The sequence below is a fragment of the Cinclus cinclus genome, unplaced genomic scaffold (assembly GCF_963662255.1).
Source record: "Cinclus cinclus unplaced genomic scaffold, bCinCin1.1 SCAFFOLD_62, whole genome shotgun sequence".
Classification (NCBI taxonomy): Eukaryota; Metazoa; Chordata; class Aves; order Passeriformes; family Cinclidae; genus Cinclus; species Cinclus cinclus.
In genome coordinates this window covers 1-18599 of record NW_026912081.1, presented here as the reverse complement: position 1 = coordinate 18599, position 18599 = coordinate 1, and the positions used below count along the sequence as shown (strand labels likewise).

The following is an 18599-nucleotide window of genomic DNA, read 5'->3' as shown; positions in this document are numbered from 1 at the left end:
GCGGGGCCACCTTTGCCCCGCCACCCCGCGGCGCGCGAGCTCCGCCCCCCGGCTCCTCCCAGTAAGAACCAGTCCCCATCCCAGTAAGAACCAGACTCTCCCAGTAAGAACCAGTCTCTCCCAGTTTATTGGGGGCGGGGCCGCGGAGGGGGACGGGGTCCCCCCGGTCCCTCGGTGGGAGAGGGGCCGCTCCTCGTGCTGGGGGGGCGCTGGAGAGAGAAAGGGGAGGGGTACTGGGGGGCACGAGCAGCCCTCCCGACCCCAAACTGGGCCACACTGGGTGACCCTCCCCGCCTCAGTCCATACTGGGAACCCCCCCGACTCCGGACTGGGCCACACTGGGAGTCCCTCCCTATCCCAGCCCATGCTGGGGCCCCTCCCAGCTGCCCCCTCCACCGTACTGGGAACCGCCTGACCCCAAACTGGAATCCCCCCACCCTGCCTGTCCATATTGGCCCCTACTGGTCCGTACTGGGGGGCGCTGGTGCCGCTGGCCCGGTGGCTCCGGGAGGAGCCGGGGAGGTCCCGGGGGGGCCACGAGTCCATAAAGAGCCTCAGCCAGAGCCTGGGGGAGGGGGGTCAAAGGTCATGGCCCGAACCCCCCCCCCCCCCAGACAGCCAGGACCCCCCTGACACCCCCGGGGAGGGTCCGGAAGGGATTTTGGGGGTCCCGGGGGGGTCCCACCTGCAGGGCCCGCAGCAGCCTCGTCCCCAGCCCGATGGCAGCGCTGGCCGAGGCGGCCCCGAGGGCAGTGACACCGCGGGTCACCCCCCGGGTCACCCCCCCGGGACCCCCCCCCAGCAGCGGCAGCAGCAGCAGGTCCCGGAGCGCCCGCCCTGAGGGGACACGGGGACATTGGGGGACACTTGGGGGACGCTGGGGGACACTTTGGGGACATTCGGGGACACTCACAGAGCCGCAGCACCGCGTGCACGGGTGCCACGCCCCCCAGCAGCCCGGGCAGCTGGTGACACCGAATGTCCCGAAGCCACTCGGTCACCGCGTAGGACACGACCCGGCCGAGCCCCAGCAGCCTGTGGGGACAGGAGGGGACATTGGGGACATTGCGGGACGGCAACGGCGAGTTTGGGGACACGCAGGATTCCCCAGGCCCCCACTGGCCCCTCTGTCCCGTGTCCCCCCCACACCCCCCATGTCCCACCGGTGTCCCCAGCGTCCCTTCATTGTCTCCACTGTCCCCCCCATCCCCACTGTCCCCCCAGTGTCCCCCTGTCCCCAGTGTCCCACCCCTGGCGGTGGCAGAGCCGCTTCAGCCGCAGCTGGGAGCAGTTGAGCCGCGCGAGCCCGATCAGGATCCCGGCCAGGGCACCCTGGGGACAGAGGGGACAGAGGGGACAGTGTCACTGGAGATGGGAAATGGGAACAGTGGCACTGAGGGACGGCGGCAGTGGCGCTGTCACCCCCCGGGACCCCCGGCCCTGTCACCTGCTCCATGGTGACGCGCTTGCCACGATAGTCGAGCCAGATGGGGACATCAGCTGTGAAACGGAACTCACTGGGGACAGGGACAGGGATGGGACAGGGATGGGACAGGGAGAGGGACGGGACAGGGATGGGACAGGGATGGGACAGTGACAGGGACGGGACAGGGATGGGACAGGGATAGGGACAGGGATGGGACAGGGATGGGATAGGGACAGGGATGGGACAGGGATGGGACAGGGATAGGGATGGGACAGGGATGGGACAGGGACAGGGACGGGACAGGGACAGGGACAGGGACAGGGATGGGACAGGGACAGGGACGGGACAGGGACAGGGACAGGGACAGGGATGGGACAGGGACAGGGATGGGACAGGGACAGGACAGGGATAGGGACAGGGACGGGACAGGGACAGGGACAGGACAGGGATAGGGACAAGGACAGGGACAGGGACAGGACAGGGATAGGGACAGGGACAGGACAGGGATAGGGACAGGGACGGGACAGGGACAGGGACAGGACAGGGATAGGGACAAGGACAGGGACAGGGACAGGACAGGGATAGGGACAGGGACAGGGACAGGACAGGGATAGGGACAGGGACAGCGCTGTCAGCCCGGGGACAGCCAAGGGACATCCCCGGGGACAGCGCTGGCAATCCCAGTCCTCCCCAGTTCCCCCAGTCCCACCGGAAGTAGATCGGGGGGGTCTCTGTTTCGGGGTCTTCGCCCTGGGGCAGCTCCAGCCAGGGGGGGTCTCCGACGCCGGGGGGAGCTGCAAAAGGGGGGGTGGGGGGACAGTGAGGGGACCCCCAAAGTCCCCGTGCCCCTCCCCAAATACCAGCCCCTCCCTTATCCGAACCCCTCTCCCCCCCCCCCGTGCTGTGGTACCGGGCGGGGGTCCCGGAGGGGGTCCCGGGGGGGGGCTCAGGTGGGCGATGAAGCTGCTGGCGAAATCCCTGAGGAAAATCAGCGCGTCCTGAGGGGATAAGGACACCGTGAGACCCCCCCGAAACACCCCAAAAACACCACGAAGACTTCCCCAAAGACACTCCGCACCTCCCCAAACCCCCACAAAGGACCCCCAGGGTATTCTGGACCCCCAAAAATATCCTGACTCCCCCAAAGACCTCCCCACAAAAACACCCCCGTGGCCCCCCCAGACCCCTCCCTGCCCCCTCACCTGGTCGATGTGCAGGCGCAGGGGGGTCAGGGTGACCCTGAGGCAGCACTCGGGGACCCCCCCGGGGGGGGGCGGGTGGGGCAGGACCCTCAGAGCCTTGAGCCAGAGCTGGGGGGGACAGGGATGGGGGGATTATAAAAGGGGGGGGGGGGGGGGGGGGTCTTATTTGAGGGGGTTTGGGGGGGCAGATCTGGAGTCAAGACTTGGGGAGAGTTTCAGGAGCGGGGGCAGGGTTGGGGGATTTGGGGGGGGTTGGGTTTGGGGAGGGTCGCAGGAGAGGAGGCCACGTTTAGGGGATTTGGGGTGGGAAGGGGGTGGGGGGGTCACAGATTTAGGAGGGAGGGTCGTGACATTCAGGATGTCATGCAGGGGGTGACACTGGGGGTGACATTGGGGGTCCCAGCAGGGCCGGTACCGTGGGGGGCTGTGGGGGCGGAGCTCCCCGGGGGTGTCTGCACAGGAAGGGGGGCGCGGAGCCCCCCCCCAGGCGGTCGCGCAGCTCCAGCTCAGGCACCAGCAGCACCAGGCGGGACGTGGGCACCTCCCCTGGGCCCAGGGGACCCCCCCGGGCCCCCCCCGCGCCTCCCCCGGGCTCGGCTGCGTACGACTCGTGCTGCAGGCACACCTGGGGGAGCACGGGGGGGGGGGGGGTGCTAGGTACCCCCAGAACGGCCCGGGGACCTCCAAAATCCACCCTGAGATCACCAAAATCCACCCTCGGACCCCCAACCCCCCCCCCCCCCCCCCCCCGGGACCCCCAAAACCCTTTCAGGATCCCCAAAATCCCCCCCGGGACCCTCAAAAACCTTCCTCACCCCAACCTTTTCCCCCCCACCCTGCCCCTGTTTACCACCCCAGGACCCTAAAACTCCCAAGCTGATCCCCCAGCCACCACAGAATCCCCCCAGGAGCACCCCCAGGCCCCTGTGACCCCCCCGAACATGCCCCAGGACCCTCCCATGGCCCCTCCCGACCCCCCCCCCCCCCCCCCCCCACCTTGCCCAAGTGCACCCCGATCCCTCACCTTGCCCAGGTGCAGCTCCATCAGCTGCTCCGGGACCCTCCCGGGGCCCCCCCGGCTGTGCCACCGTGGGGAGGAGGAGCCTGCGCTTCGGGGGCGGGGCCTGCGGGGCATGGTCAATACAGACACACCCACGGCCCCGCCCAGCCACGCCCACCCTTTGTACATGACCGTCGGCCCCACCCCTGTGCTCTGGGCGTGTTCATCCCAGCCACACCCATCTGAGCCACTCCCTGATTGGGGCGTGTCCCAATGAACGGCCACACCCACCCCAGCCCCACCCACGGTTGCATCCCCAGCCCCCCTAGGTGTGTCCCCAGCCCCCCTAGGTGTGTCCCCAGCACTCCCAGGTGTGCCCCCAGCACTCCCAGGTGTGTCCCCAGCCCCCCTAGGTGTGTCCCCAGCACTCCCAGGTGTGTCCCCAGACCCCCTAGGTGTGTCCCCAACCCCCCTAGGTGTGTCCCCAGCACTCCCAGGTGTGTCCCCAGCCTCCCCCCCCCCCCCCCGGTGTGTCCCACCTGTGCTGGGCGGGGCCAGGCCCGAAGTCCCGCCCCCCGAACAGGGCCCAGGTGAGGCTGACGTCGCGCAGGACGAGGCGGGTGCGGGGCGGGGGCAGCCCCGGGGGGGGGCGCAGCCGGTCCCGCTCCCCCCTCGGGACCCCGAAATGTCCCGGCAGGATCCGCAGGGGTCCGGGGGCCAGCCAGCGCACGCGGGGGGAGGCCTGGGAACAGGGACGGACAGATGGACGGACGGCACCCTGGGACGGCCCAGCGCCACCCAAGGGGGTTCCGGCAGGGACAGGGACGCCCCAAAGTCACCCGGGATCCCCCCACGGCCCCCCCAGCGCCCCCCGAGAGCCCCCCCACTCACGGGCTCGGGGGTTTCAGGGGCCTCCAGGACGCAGAATCCGTCGTGTTCGGGGTCGGGGTCGGCGTTGCCCCCCCTGGGGGGTGGGGGAGGCTCGGGGGCCACGGGGGGGGCCCGGGTGGGGACCCCCCCCTCCCCCGGGAACAGGTACAGGGACACGGGGGGGGCCGGGGGGGGCGGGGCCTGGGCTGGGGGGAGGAGGGCGGTCAGAGCCCCCCCAGACCCAGACCAGCCCCCAGACCCGGACCCCAAATAACCCCCCTAGATCCGGACTGCTCCCTCCCAGACCCCAAATAACCCTCCCCGGGCCCAAAATAACCCCCCCAGACCCAAAATACTCCCCCCAGACACAGAGCAGCCCCCCCCCCCCCCCCCCCACCCGAGATCTGCCCCCCCTGACCCCAAGTAGCGCCCTCGGACCCAAAATGTCCCCCTGAGACCCTGCCCTGCCCCTCAAATCCACGCCCAGATCCCAACCCCCTCCCCCCCAAATTCCATTCCCCCCATACCGGGGGTCCGGGGGTCCCCGGGGGGGGTCCCGGGGGGGTCCCTCAGGGCATCCGCCAGGTCCTGTTGGTTGATGGGGGTGGGAGGGGGCGCAGGGGGGGCCTGGGGGAGGAGCAAAGTAGGGGGAGGGGCACTGGGGGTCCCCGAGTGCTCCCCCAGACCCATTTGGGGTCCCCATTTCCCCCCCAGCCCCCACCTGCTCCGCCCCTGGAGGGGCCTCGTGCTGACCCGGGGGTCTCTCCTCGGGCGTCCCCGGGGGGGGGCGCCGGCCGGGACTGTGGGGGGGTCCCGGGGGGGTCCCCAGGTGTTGCAGCAGGAGGGCGACGGCGGCAGCACTGTCGGCGCAGGTGCGGCCCCGCAGGCGAGCGGGGGCCACCAGCAGCTCCTCGGGGGGCGGCGGCTGCGGGCAGGGGAGGGGCGGGGGGGGCACACGGAAACTGCATTGATCCCCCCCAAACCCGCCTGACCCTCCCCAAACTGCCCGGAGCCTCCCTGAACCCCCCGAAATGTCCCCAACTCCCCTCACCCCCCCCCCCCCACTCCCCCAGCAGCTCCCGGGTGGGATGGGGGAAGGTCACCCCAAATCCCAGGGATCCCCAACTCCCCTCACCCCCCCCCCCCCCCCCCCCAAACACCTCACCCCCACTCACCGCCCCCTCCTCGCCGTCCCCCCCCCTCCAGGTGCTCAGGACCAGCTCCAGGAAATCCACGTCCAGCACAGACACAAAATCTGGGAGAGGGTGGGGGGGGACACCGGAGTGAACCCCCCCAAACCCCCTGAGAGTCCCGGCAGGAGGGGACGTGGCGGGGAGGGGGGGGGATCCCGGGTTTTGGGGGGGTCCCGTTACCCCTCTGCAGGTCCAGCGCGCCCCCCCCGCAGCGCTCGCTCAGGAACACGGAGCCATCATCCACCAACAGCCTGGGGGGGCACGGGGGGGGTCACAGGAGCCATGACACCCACACAACCCCTGCGGACCCCACAAACCTTCCCGGACCCCCAAAAATCCCTGGGGAGCTCCAACCACCACACCCCCTGCCCCAAGCCCCAAAAAAGCCTCAGGAGCTGAAGTCCTAAACCCCTCCCAGATCCTCCAAAACCCCCAGGGAGCTCTGAAAAGTCCCCGAGACCTCCCCAGTCCCTCCCCCCAAAACCCCCCTGGGACCGCCCCAAAAAACCTCTCGTGACCACCCCCCCCCCAACCCCGGCTCTCCCAGGATCTCAAAAATCTCCCAAAAAACCTCAGGAGCACCAAAAACCACCCTGGGACCCCCCCCCCCCCAGCCAAAAAACCACCCTGGGACCCCCCCCTCCAAAAACCACCCCGGGAAGCCCCAAAAAAGTCCCGGGGGTTGTCTCCAAATTCCTTCAGGAGTCCCCCAGAACTCGCCAGGACCTCCCCAACTCCCTCGGGAGACCCAAAAATACCCCCCGGGTCCCCCCAAAATCCCCTCTGTGAGCTCCACAACCTCCCCCAAAACTCCCCCCAGGCTGTCCCCGCGCACCTGAGCCCCCCCCGGCGGGGGTCGCTGCCACTCCCGCAGGTGACACTCAGGGTCTCGGCTACCACCAGCACCCGCAGGGGGAGGGGCGGCGGCCTGGGAGGGCAGGGGGCCCGAGGGGGGGGTCCCCAAATCTGGGTCACCCCCTGGGGAAAGGGAGCAAGGTGTTCTCCCCCTGCCCAGCACCCCCCCCCCCACCTCCCCAAACACCCCCGCATTGCGGGGAGCCCCCCCAGCCCCACTCAGGGGATCCCCCAAAACCGGGAGTTCCCTCCAAAAAGGGACTGATGGACCCCCAAAGGAACCCCATTTTTGGAGTCACTCCCCTCTCAGGACCCTCCATTTTGGGGTTACCCTTTCTCGGGGCTCCCCGTTTTGTGGTCACCCCCTCCCCACGGGTCCCCATTTTGGGATCCCCAGCCCCACCCGGTTTTTGGGGTGCTCACCTGTAGTCGAGGCTGCAGCGCTGCAGGTGCAGGTGTAGCTGGGTCAGGGGGGTGGGGGCCGTGTACCCCAGAACTGGCTCGTCCTCCAGGGCCAGCAGGGCCAGCAGCTGTGGGGGGGGGGGGGCAGGACGACCCCAAAAGTGACCCCCAGGAATGCCCAGAAAAGACGAAAACCCAAAAGAAAACAAAAATGGGAAACGCTCAAAGAAAATTAAAAATCCCTGAACAACCTAAAGACCACGAGAATCACAAAACCCCCCCAGGAAAAAAAAAAAAAGTGGAAATGGGAACCCCCCCAGTGAAGGAAACCCCAAAAACGGGACTGAGCAAAACAACCCCAAAAACACGAATCCCAAAATCAGAAATGACTGAAACAGCCCCAAAAACGGGAATCCCAAAACCGGGGACCTCAAATCCCCCAAGAAGGGCCCACACCCAAACCTGGGCACCCCAAAATCCACTCCACCCTCACCTGGCTGTACCAGGGGGTCCCGGGGGGATCGGGGCGGTGCTGCAGCTTCACCCCCTCGAGGGCCACGGCCACCACCAGCTCCTGGGGACACGGGGACGTTAATGGGGACACGGGGGAGGGGGGGGGGGAGGTGTCCCCAGCACCCCCCGCCCCCCCCCCACCCCCCCCCGGGGGTCCCCAATGTCTTTCCTGTCCCTTCCCGTGCCCCTCTTCGTGCCCCAACGTCCCCCAATGTCCCAGATGTCCCCACTGTCCCCCCCTCCCCCCCCCCGTGCCCCCTGTCCCACCTTGGTGTCCCCTCGGGGGCTCACGCTGCTGCCCAGAGCCAGCGCCATCATCCGGGGGGTCGGGGGGACCCCGGGGGGGGGAGAGGGCTCGTCCCAGGGCACCAGGGTGGGGTGCAGGGGGGGGGGCGACCCCTCCCCCTCCTCTGGCACCGGGCCTGGAGGGGGAGGAAGGACACGGTGGGGGAGGTGCTGGGGACACCCCGAAAATATGGACAGATTCTGGGGACCCCCCCCCCACCCCCACCCAAAACCAGGGACCACCCCCACCAAAGCCGAGGCCTCTGCCCCTCCCCCACATGGAGGGCATCGGCTCTGCTTTTGGGACACCCCCCTCACTTCCCTCCCCCCCCCCCCCCCCACCCCAATTTTGGGATGCCTCCCCCTCCCCAGCTAATTTTGGGCTCCCCGGTTTAAAGGACCCCTCAATTGTGCCCCCTCCCCGTTTTGTTGGTTTGGTTTTGTTCTCCCCTCCCCCCTTTCCGCTCCTCCCCCTCCCCGTTTTTGGGGTACCCCCATGCCCACACCCCCCCACCCCCCCCGTTTTTAGGGTACCGTGCAGCAGCTCCAGGCTCCGCAGCTCCGCACAGGCCCGGGACAGACCCCGAGCCCCCCCCGGGCGGGGGAGGACACAGAGCCGCCCCTCCCCCACCTCCAGCACCAGCCGCGACCCGGGACCCCGCCCTGGGGACACCCCAAAAACTGAGTCACGCACTGCCCCTCCCCCCACAGGGACACCCCCAGGTCACGGGGGAAGGGGTGGGGGGGGGGGAACGACACCGGAGGATGGGGGAGAACTGGGGGGGGAACACATGAAGGTGTGGCACAGGTGACACAGGTGACACCAGCCCCCCCTCACCGCGGGGGGACACTCGGCCGTGACGCGGCCCCAGGGCACGGTGACGAGGGAAGGCGCCGCCGCTCTGGGGGGGCCCGGGGGGGGTCCCCGGTGTCCCCAAGGTCCTGCGGGGACCCCCCAGGGCCTTCGTCCTCATCCTCCTCCTCCTCCGAGTCTGGGGGACAACACGGGGGGGGGGGGGGGGGGGTCAGGGAGGACCCCAAAACCCGGGGGGACACCCGGGAGCCGCCGCGGATTTTGGGGAGGGTCCCGGGCTCTCACCTGTGCCCAGAGCAGACCTGCAGGGCCGGAAGGGGGAGGAGCCTCCAGAGGGGGCGTGGTCTGCGGAGGGGGCGGGGCCTTCCGGGGGGGCGGGGTCCCAGAGCAGGAGGTCGTTGTTGATCCTGGGGGGGGGGGGGGGGGGCCGGGGGGGGTTTGGGGCGGGGGGGGACCTGAAAGGGACCCCCCTCACCTCCAGACTCCGCTCATTTGTCCCAGACCCTCCCACGCCCCCAGAGACCCCCCCCAGTCCCCAGGTGTGCCCCCCCCTCACCTGCTGCGCCCCAGGTACTGTGGCTCCCTCCCGATTTTGGGGGTGTCCCCCCCCCGGTTCCTGGGCCCCCCCCCTCACCTGTTGTAGAGGCGCTGAAGCAGCTCGGGGGGACTCAGGCTCAGGTGGGCTCGGGGCAGCGTCACCTGCAGGGTCCAGGGGGCCCCGCCCAGGGCCCCCGCCACGAACGCCCCCAACTCCTCGGGGGTCCCCGGCAGCACCAGCTGGGGGGGGAGGAGGGCACCGTGGGAACGGGGGGCTCAGGAGATGCCCCCCACTGCCCTCAGGGATCCCCCCCCAAAGCCCCCTGGGAATTTCTGGGTGGGGGTCCCGCACCTCATGGCTCTCGTAGATGCTGCGCTGGGCAGAGAATGGGGTCGGGGGGGGGCCAGGGGGGCCCTGTGAGGGGGCCTTGGCCACGGTCACCTCCAGCCTGGGGAGCATGGGGGGTCAGCATAGGGGGGGGAGGACAAGGAGCCCCCAAATTCCCCCCACCGACCCCCGGGATCCAAAGAATCCCCCAGAAACTGACCCTGGGGACTCCCCCCCCCCCCCACGACCCGAAGATCCCCCACCCCACTCCACAGGACCCCACAGGGCTGCCCCTCCCCCAGCTCAGGACCCTCTGGAGTGCCCCCCCCCGACCCCTCAGTGCCCCTCCAAAGCTTCCCAGGATCCCCCGGTGCCCCCCCCTCAGTGTCCACCAATTCTCCACCCGGGACCCCCCCCCGCTCACGTGGGGACACTGCGGGCCCCTCCCGGGCCGGGCCCCGGCTCCACGCGCAGGCAGGGCAGGGTCCCCATGTCCTCGGCCTCGTACGTCACTGGGTGGGGACACCGGGGGGGGGCATGGGGGAAGCGGGGGCACGGCTCTGCCCCCACCCCCAAGCGTGTCCCCTCCCATCCGTGTCCCTCCAGCGTCCCTAGGGATGTGCTCCCCATGTCCCTGTTGATTTCGGGGCTGTCCCCTCCCTGTCCCCCCGTGTCCCCTCTCCCACTGTCCTCACCATAATCCCCCCCAAGGGACCCTTCCCTGCCTCCTTGCAATGCGCCCACCCTGATGCACCCCAATATTCCCTCCCTGTCCCCTCCCAGTGTCCCCCAGTGTCCCCTCCCTATCCCTCCCAGTGTCCCCTCCCTGTCCCTCCCAGTGTCCCCTCCCAGTGTCCCCTCCCTGTCCCTCCCAGTGTCCCCCCAGTGTCCCCTCCCTGCCCCTTCAGTGTCCCCCCAGTGTCCCCTGCCCCTCTCACCCTCCAGGTGGTCGCAGCTCACGGCCCCGCCCCCCGGCCCCGCCCACCCCCGGGGTCCCCCCAGCCTCACTCGGAGGCTCTCGGGGCGCACCCGGGGGTGGGGGATGCGGGCGGGGGGGGGGCGCAGGTCGGTCAGGGGCAGCCGCAGTGCCAGCCCCGCCCCCGGCGCCGCCCACCGCACCAGAGGCCACGCCCACCGTGCCTGGGGGTGGGGCATTGTCAGGACAGGAAAGACAGCAGAGCTACACCCATATCAAGCTCCTCCTTTCGGCCACACCCACGGACCAAGCCCCACCCCTCCCCAACCACCCCGTACTCCCAAGCTCCTCCCACTTCAGGCCCCTCCCACCGCACGTCCCCATTAGCCCCTCCCCTTTCCAGTTCCACTCCTTCTCCCGCCCCGCCCACCTCTCCGGGGGGCGTGTCCTCCCCTGTGGGCGTGTCCGGGCTGTGGGCGTGGCCCAAGATGGCATCGAGGGTGGGGCCGAGGCGCTCCAGCAGCCCCAGGTCCAGGTCGGCCTCGGGGGGGCTCAGCTGCACCCCCAGCTCCAGCGGGGGAGGGGGGCCCTGGGGGGACACTGGGGGGTCAGGGGGGGACATGGGGGGAAGGGAGGAGGGTCCGGGGAGGAGCCTTGCGGCGGTTAATTGGGGCTGGGGGAGGGGCTGGGGGGAATTTTGGGGAAGGGCTGGGGTTCCCAAAACCCATCCCCCGCTCCTCAACTGCTGCCTGGGGGGGCAATGGGGCCCCCCCTCCCCCACTCACCTTCGGAAGGGGCAGGGTCCCGGCGGGGGCGGGGCCGGGGGGGCCCCAGCGCAGGCGCAGCACAGGTTGGGTGGGGGCAGGGCCGGCAGCCGGGGGGACGGGGAAACGCAGAACCTGGGGGCGGGGCAGGGATGGGCGGGGCAGCCACACCCAGACAAGCACCGCCTTTTTGCATGAGCCCCGCCCCTTCACAGCCACACCCTTGTACAATCCCCCATGCTGGCCACACCCACTCCCTCGGGCTCCACCCTATGGGTGTGTTCTAAAGCCACACCCACCCACAGATCACACCCATACGCAGACCACACCCACTATCACCTTTAAGCCCCACCTCTTTAGGCACCACCCCAAAACCCCAGCCACGCCCTCCACGGCCCCACCCAGCCCCACCCACCTGCATTTTTGGAGGCTCCGCCCCCGGCAGCTCCTCCAGCAGCTCCAGGCGGGCGAGCGAGAGCCCCCCCCGGGGCCCCCCTGCGCCCCCCGAGTGCAGCCCCAGCTGAGCCCCCCCCCGCCAGGAGCCTGGGGGGACACAAGGGGTCAGGGGGGACAAACAAAGGACAGAGGGGACGAAAAAGGGACAAAGAAAGGGAACGAGGGGGGGTCTTAGGAGGCAGAACGGGGGAGAGGAACGGGGAGAAAAGGGAAGAGAAAGGAGAGAGAGCAAGAGAAAAAATAGGAAAGAGAACACGGGGGGGGCATGGGGAGACATCTGGGGACAAGGAGGGGGCAAGAGGGGGGCGAGGGTCACTCAGGGATGGAGACGGACGAGGGGATCTGGGGGGACACCGGGGGGGAGTGGCCATACCTGAGGTGGGGGAAGGGCAGAGCGTGGTCCCAGGTTGGGTGGGCGTGGCCATCACAGAGCTCCGCCCACAGGCGCTGGTGGGGGGGGCAGGGGGGCCCCCCCTGCTCAGGCAGCACCGCGGTGACCGTCCCCAAAGTCACCTGCAGCCGCAGCCCCCCCCGGGACGGGGGACCCCGGCCTGGACACGGCATCAGGGACCCCCGGGAAGGGACAGGGACCCCCCCCCCCCCACACAGCCCCCACCCAGTTTTGGAGACCCCCTGCACTCACCTGGGGGGGCAGAGCTGTGGAGGGAGGGGAGGCGGCACCGGGGGCTGCCCTTGGCGGGGGGGGGGAGGGAATGGGGTGTAGAGGGTCAGGGTCAAACCCAACACTTCAAATTTACCCCCCCCAAAAATTCACCCCCCCGCTTAACATTTCTCCCCCAAAAATTTCTCCCCCAAAATTTCTCCCATACTTCCCTTTCGGGACCCTCCCCCCCCAAATAAATCCCCAAATCCCCCTCCCTCAAATATATCCTCCCAGCTCCCCTTCCAGGACCCCCCCAAATTCCACCCAAAAATCTCACCCCCAAACACATCCCCCCCCAAAAAAAAATCCTCCCCACAAACCCCAAATAAAATACCACAAAATTCTCCCTCGAGATTCCCAAAAATCCCCAAATTCCCCTCCCTGTTCCACCCCCCAGCACCCCCAACTCACGGCAGGGCTGGAGGGGGGGCTGGGGCTGCCCACGGGGGTGTCCCCCCCCCCCAGCGACCCCGTCATGGAGTAGAAGAGCTCTGGGGGGGAGAGAGGTGAGGACACCCCCAAAACCCCCTCAGAACCCCCCCAAAAGCTCCCAACAAACCCCCCCCTCCCCCCCCCCCCCCCCCCCCCCGCTCCAAAGCCCCACCCAGATCCCTTCAGATCTCCAAACCCACCCTAAAACCTCCCCGGAACCCCCCCAGCTCCCAAACCCCTCCAGAACCCCCCTCAAAACACCCCCCAGCCCACCCCCCCAGCCCCAAACCCCCCTCAGACCCCCCCAAACCCCCCCATCTCCCTAATTCCTCCCCCAACCCCACCAAACACCCTCCAGACTGCCCCCACCAGCCCCCAAAATCCACCCCCAGAACATCCCCGACCCCCCCACAACCTGCCCCTCCCCCCTCACCGCTCTCGGGGTCCCCCCCGGGGGGGCTCGGGGGGCCGCCCCCCCCCCCGCAGGCAGCGGCTCAGCTCCCGCTCGATCAACGCCAGGTCCTGGGGGCCCAGGGGGCGGCTGCGACCCCCGGGGGGGGGTCCTGGGGGGCGCACAGTGGCTCAGAACCCCCCCAGAGGGATTGGATCCTAAAATCCGCCCCCCCCCACTGCAAAATCACCCACTCCCCCACCAAAAAAGAACTTAGGAGACCCCAAATCTCTCCCTAAGGATTCCCCAAAAGCGACCCCCACACCCTCCCCGGGAGATCCCAAAAATCCCCCAGGAGACCCCCAATCCCCCCCTCCCCTCCCCTCCCCCCCCCAAGGCTTCAGCACCTCCTCCCCAGTTCTGGGGTCCCCGCGGGGGTCGGGGGGGACTCACCGGGGGGGTTCAGGGCACCCAGCAGCCCCCGCAGGGTCCCCAGCAGAGGGGGGGGCAGCAGCAGGTGCAGGGCCCCCACCTTCCCCTCCAGCTCCACCTGTGGAGGGCCAGAGTGAGACCCCAAAAACCCTAAATGCTGAAAATGAGACCCCAAGACTCCGAAATCACTGAAAACGCGACCCCAAAATTCCAAAATCCCTGAAACAAGGACCCCAAAAACCCTGAGAGCCCAAAAATGAGATTTCCCCCCCCCCCCCCCCAGAATCTCCAAAACCAAGACCCTAAATCTCCCAGAAATCCCCCAAACTGAACCCTCAGATCCCCCCCACCACCCCAACAGTGACCCCCTGGACCCCCCAGTGGCCAGAATCCCTCAGGACCCCAGAAAATGGCCCCCAGGACGCCCCAAAAATGTAAAATCCCCAAAACCCCCCCTGGCAGCCCAAAACCGGACCCACCCCCCCCAAGCCCCTCCCCCACCGCAGGTCCTGGCAGCCCCCCGCTCTGTTTCTGTTTCAGCCTCAGGATCAGCTCCGAGGGGCCTGGCAGGAGCCCCCCCAGCACTGGGGGGGACACGGGGACCTGTGAGGACAGGGAGGGACACTGAGGGGACACAGCGACCTGGGGGGACACGTGACACAGGTGGCACAGGGGTGACAAAGCCCTACCTGTGGCCAGGCCGGGGGCAGTTCCTGCCACAGCAGCCGGAGGTCGCGCAGCCGCAGCTCCTTGAGCAGCACGGCGGGGGGGCCGGCCCCGGGATCCCCCCCCGCGTCCTCGTACTCCACCCTGGGGACAGGGACACTGAGGCACACCCGGGACGCGCCCCCCCCCGCCCCCCCCAGACACGCCTGCACGCACCTGAGCCTCCCCGCACACACCTGAGTCCCCCTCACGTCCCTCACCTGGGCAGGTGCAGCTCCAGGGCTCCCCCCGGGCCCCCCCCGGGCTGCGGGGGCAGCTCCATCCTGAGCTCGGCGTCCTCCAGCAGCACCTGGAGCCGGCGCAGCACTGGGGGGACACGGGGGGACGTTGGGGACACCAGGGCGGGGGCCAGGTGTGGACCTCTCCCCCCCGTGTCACGTCCCCCAGGGAGCCCCCCCATCCCCAGTTCCTCCGTCCCCCCTGTTCCCCTGTCCCCTCGGTCACCTGTGTCAATGGTCAGCGCCAGTGCCTCCAGCCCCTCCAGCGGGGGCGGCTCCGAGGGGGGGTCCCGGCCCTGCTGCGACCCCCCCGGGGGAGGCGACCCCGGGCCCGGCGACCCCAGCTGGCCTGGGGGGACACGGAGCGGTGGGGGGGGGGTGGGTGTTAGGGGGGAGCATGGGAGGGACATCGGGGAGAAAAGAGGGACACGGGTGGGGACAGCAGGGGGCTGGCACGGGGGTTTTGGGCGGGCCACCAAAAGCCGGGAGAGGTGACGGGGAGGTGACACTCACGGGGCCGCAGCACGAGCCGCAGGTGGCTGAGCCGCAGCCGCACGGGCTCGCTCCCCAGCGCGGCCCAGGGCACGGTGACAGTGACAGCCCCGACTTCGCCCTCGCGCAGCTCCAGCGGCGCCCCCGCCCCCGCCAGCAGCTCGTCCACGGCCTGGGGGGGCGAGGGGTCAGGGACCCTCGAGACGGCCCCGAAATCACCCGAGAATCACCCCCGGAACCGCGCCGGAACCGCCCAGAATCACCCCAAAATCAGCCGCAAGCCCACCCCCGACACCATCCCGAAATCGCTTCCAAAGCCGTCCCGAAATCCCCCGGAACCGGCCCCGAGTCGCCTCCAAAACCGCCTCAAAATCACCCGCGGATTCTCCAGAACCGCTCCCGAACCAGCCCGGCTCTCCTTTCCCGCTGTCCCCGGTGCTCCCGGTGTCCCCCCACGATCCCTCCGGTGTCCCTCCCCCGCCCCCCCGTCCCCGATCCCTCCACTTTCCCCCCCCTATCCCCCCGTCCCCGCTGACCGCCGCCCGCAGCCGCAGCTCCCGGAGGCTCCCGGTGCCTCCCCGCAGGTCCAGCACGAGCTGCTCGAGCCGCAGCGGCTCCTCGAGGAACGGCCCGAGCCAGCGCTGCAGCGCGTACCGGGCGGCGCGGGCCTTGAGCGCCTCGGGCCAGCCCCGCGCCCAGCGCGGCATGGCGGCACCAGGAGCGGCACCGGCAGCGCCGGGAGACACCGGCGACGCCGCTTCTGGACCCGCCCACGCACTTCCGCTTCCGAACCGCCCAGCGCCATTAGCTGCCGGGAGATTGATTGACAGCGCGCCCCATCAGTCAGTGGGCGCTTCACCCTGCCGGCCAATGAGAACGCCGCAAACGGCGTGCGCGAGCGCTCCGGCCAATCGGCGCACGCCGAACGCGGAAAGGGAAGGGGCCGCCCGAAAGAGGCGAGGGTCTGCCCCGGAAGTGACGTTACGGAGGTTCCCGGAAACGGGAGTAGCCGGGGGCGGGCAGGGGACGAAATGTGGTCGGGGCAGGTCTGGGACCAGGGGGGGCTTCAGCGGTGGGGCCGGGTGCGGGGGCCGATTATGAGGGCACTCGAGGGGGGCGGATTTAGGGTCCGGGATCTCAGAAGGAAAAGGCGTGGGGATAGGGGACACGTGGGGGGGCCTTGGGGAGGGGCGGGGGCTGAGGGCGGACCCCTGAGATCTCCTCGGGGGCGATTTAGGGGATCAATAAAGGATTTTTGGGGGCGGTAACCTCCGAGTGCTTCCCTGGCGTCCCCCCGCCTCCGACACCCCCAAGACCGCGAGAGCCGCTGGTGATGCTCCGTTTAATGGTGATCCGGGGGGGTCGGTACCCGGGGTCAGTACCGGCCCAGCCGGCACATGTCGCACCTGCACGACCCGGCCGACACCGTCCGGAACCGCCGCGACCCCCCCGGGCAGCGCAGGGTCACCTGCACCTGCGGGGAGGGGCAGGGAGGGCGCGGTCAGGGGCGGACACACCCGGGTGTGCCCGGCTCACACCTGGGCGTCCCCTGCCACACCCTCTCAGGCCACACCTATGCAGCCCCACACCCTCCATCCGAGCCCCACAGGCCCCTCCCCGCCCCCCCAAAAATCCCCGCCCTTGCCCCGCCCGCACCGAGGTTACCACGCCCACCCTGATCACGTGCTCCATGGTGCAGCAGCGCGCCTCGGCCAGCAGGGGGCGCGCTCCGGCGTCCAGCAGCGCGCGCGGAGCGGGGCCAGCGCGCGACTCGCAGTGTCCCGCACATGCGCCCAGCGAGGCCACGCCCCCCGGGCGGCAGCGCCCCGCCCACCTCGGGGGGGGCACCGGGACCCCTGGGAAAGGGGAGGAACGGTAGAAAAGGGGCGGGGCCTTGGGAAAGGTGGCAGAGCCAGGAGGGGCGGGGCCCAAAATACCTGGGTGGGGGGAGCACTCCTGTCCTGGGGGGTCTCTGGGAGGGTCCCACGGGTGGGGGAGTCTCCAGTGGGGTTTGGGGGAGGTTCCCGTGGGGCGGGAGGGGGCGTCCCAGCCGAGGGGTCCCGGAAGGGATCGACACCCCGCGGGGGAGGGTTGGGATCCTTCGGGAGGGTCCCGAAGGGAGGGATTCCCATGGGAGCCGGGGTGCCGGTGGCTGGGGGTTCCCGCGGCCGTAAGGAGGTTCCCTGGGCACGGGGGACCCTGGGGAGGGCGGGAGGTGCGGGCGGGGTCCGGGTGTCCCGGGGATCCCCCCAGCTCTTACAGCGGAGGCGGCAGCCGGGACTGGGGGTGTCGGGCATGGCCGGGAGTGGCACCAGCAGCACCAGGAGGAGGAGGAGGAGAAAGAGACTCCGGGCGGCCATGGCGGGGGTGGCGGGCGGATCTGGGACCCCCCTGCGGACCCCCCGGGACCCCCATAGCTCCCGGCTCCGCCCCTGCCCCGCCCCGCGCTCCTCCGGGCCGCCAGGGGGAGCCGAGCGCCGCCGCCGAGCACCGGGAAGTGGCGGCGAGAGCGGGAGCGCGTGGGCCAACGGGCGGCGGGGGGCGGGGTTTCTGTGCGGCGCGGGCCAATGGGCGGAGGGGAGCGAAGCTTCGGGGGCGGAGCGGGTTAATGGGTGGTGCCGGAGGGGGGCGTGTCCGGCGCGCGCGGCCGCCATGGGGCTGCTGACGATCCTGAAGAAGATGCGCGAGAAGGAGCGAGAGCTGCGGCTGCTCGTGCTGTGGGCGGGGCCACGGGGAGGGGCGGGGCGGGGGGGCGGGGCCTGCATGGTGGTGCGGGGGCGTGGTGGGAGTGGGGCTTCCGGGGCTTCCGGTGGGTGGGGCATGAGGGGTGGGGCTAGATGGTAGGTGGGGCTTGGGGGTGGGGCATGGTGGGGGAGGAGTCACTTAGGGTGTGGTCAGGGTGTGGTGTCAGTGGGTGTGGTCGGTGGGCATAGTTCATGGAATCAGTGGGTGTGGTCAGTGGGTGGGGTCCATGGGTGTGGTCAGTGGGTGGGGTCCATGGGTGTGGTCTGTGGTGTAGCCCATGGATGTGGTCAGTGGATGTGTTCCGTGGGTGTGGTCCATGGGTGTGGTCTGTGGGTGGTGTCCATGGGTGTGGTCTGTGGGTGTGGTCAGTGGATGTGTTCCGTGGGTGTGGTCAGTGGATGTGTTCCGTGGGTGTGGTCCATGGGTGTGGTCTGTGGGTGGTGTCCATGGATGTGTTCCGTGGGTGTGGTCAGTGGATGTGTTCCGTGGGTGTGGTCCGTGGGTGTGTTCTGTGGGTGTGGTCCGTGGGTGTGGTGACGGGGTGGAGCTGCGGGCAGCTTGGAGTGGGGCGCTAAAAGTGGCGTGTCCAGGTGTGGGTGTGTCCATGGGTGTGTCCTGAGGCCCCGCCCCTGCAGGGGATTGGACAACGCCGGGAAGACGACGCTGCTGAAGCGGCTGAACGGGGAGGACGTGGGGGGCACCTCCCCCACCCTGGGCTTCAACATCAAAACCCTGGAGCACCGCGGGTGAGTGGGGGAGGGGAAGGGGTGGGGGAGGGGCCTCTGGGTGTGGGAGGGGCTTTGCTGCTGCACCTGGCGATGGCCAAGGTGACCACCACTGTCCTAGTGGTCCTGTGGCCATGCTGACCCCACTCTGACCCCTCTGACCCCTCTGACCCCACGCTGACCCCTCTGACCCCACGCTGACCCCACGCTGAC

General features: G+C 69.7%; 2 protein-coding genes across 2 annotated transcripts; one reads left to right on the top strand and one right to left on the bottom strand.

Annotated features, from left to right (window-relative positions):
* Positions 1–104: 104 nt before the first annotated feature.
* Positions 105–8539, bottom strand: LOC134057165 (autophagy-related protein 2 homolog A-like). The gene is made up of 23 exons (XM_062514206.1): positions 8506–8539; positions 8281–8409; positions 7729–7883; positions 7442–7522; positions 6970–7076; positions 6527–6619; positions 5872–5942; positions 5674–5753; positions 5220–5423; positions 5026–5125; positions 4520–4704; positions 4168–4370; positions 3653–3752; positions 3044–3253; positions 2629–2736; positions 2337–2424; positions 2136–2220; positions 1448–1517; positions 1250–1332; positions 914–1035; positions 686–837; positions 473–565; positions 105–209 (listed from the first exon to the last, which is right to left on the bottom strand). Exons 1-23 carry the CDS (start codon positions 8537–8539, stop codon positions 126–128), a joined length of 2637 nt encoding a protein of 878 aa, XP_062370190.1. The 3' UTR covers positions 105–125.
* Positions 8540–17160: 8621 nt separating this feature from the next.
* ARL2 (ADP ribosylation factor like GTPase 2) lies at positions 17161–18411 on the top strand. Its single transcript, XM_062514212.1, has 2 exons — positions 17161–17633; positions 18297–18411. Exons 1-2 carry the CDS (start codon positions 17212–17214, stop codon positions 18409–18411), a joined length of 537 nt encoding a protein of 178 aa, XP_062370196.1. The 5' UTR covers positions 17161–17211.
* Positions 18412–18599: the final 188 nt, after the last annotated feature.

Excerpts from the sequence above, each read along its gene's own strand:
- LOC134057165 (XM_062514206.1), bottom strand. The coding sequence starts at position 8,539 with ATGTGTTCCCCCCCCAGTTCTCCCCCATCCTCCG. Across the intron at positions 5,424-5,673 it reads GGGACGGCGAGGAGGGGGCG|CCGCCGCCCCCCGAGGAGCT; the intron begins GTGAGTGGGGGT and ends CCCTGCCCGCAG. Across the intron at positions 838-913 it reads GCACGCGGTGCTGCGGCTCT|GGCGGGCGCTCCGGGACCTG; the intron begins GTGAGTGTCCCC and ends GTGTCCCCTCAG.
- ARL2 (XM_062514212.1), top strand. The coding sequence starts at position 17,212 with ATGGCCGGGAGTGGCACCAGCAGCACCAGGAGGAGGAGGAGGAGAAAG. Across the intron at positions 17,634-18,296 it reads GAGCTGCGGCTGCTCGTGCT|GGGATTGGACAACGCCGGGA; the intron begins GTGGGCGGGGCC and ends CCGCCCCTGCAG.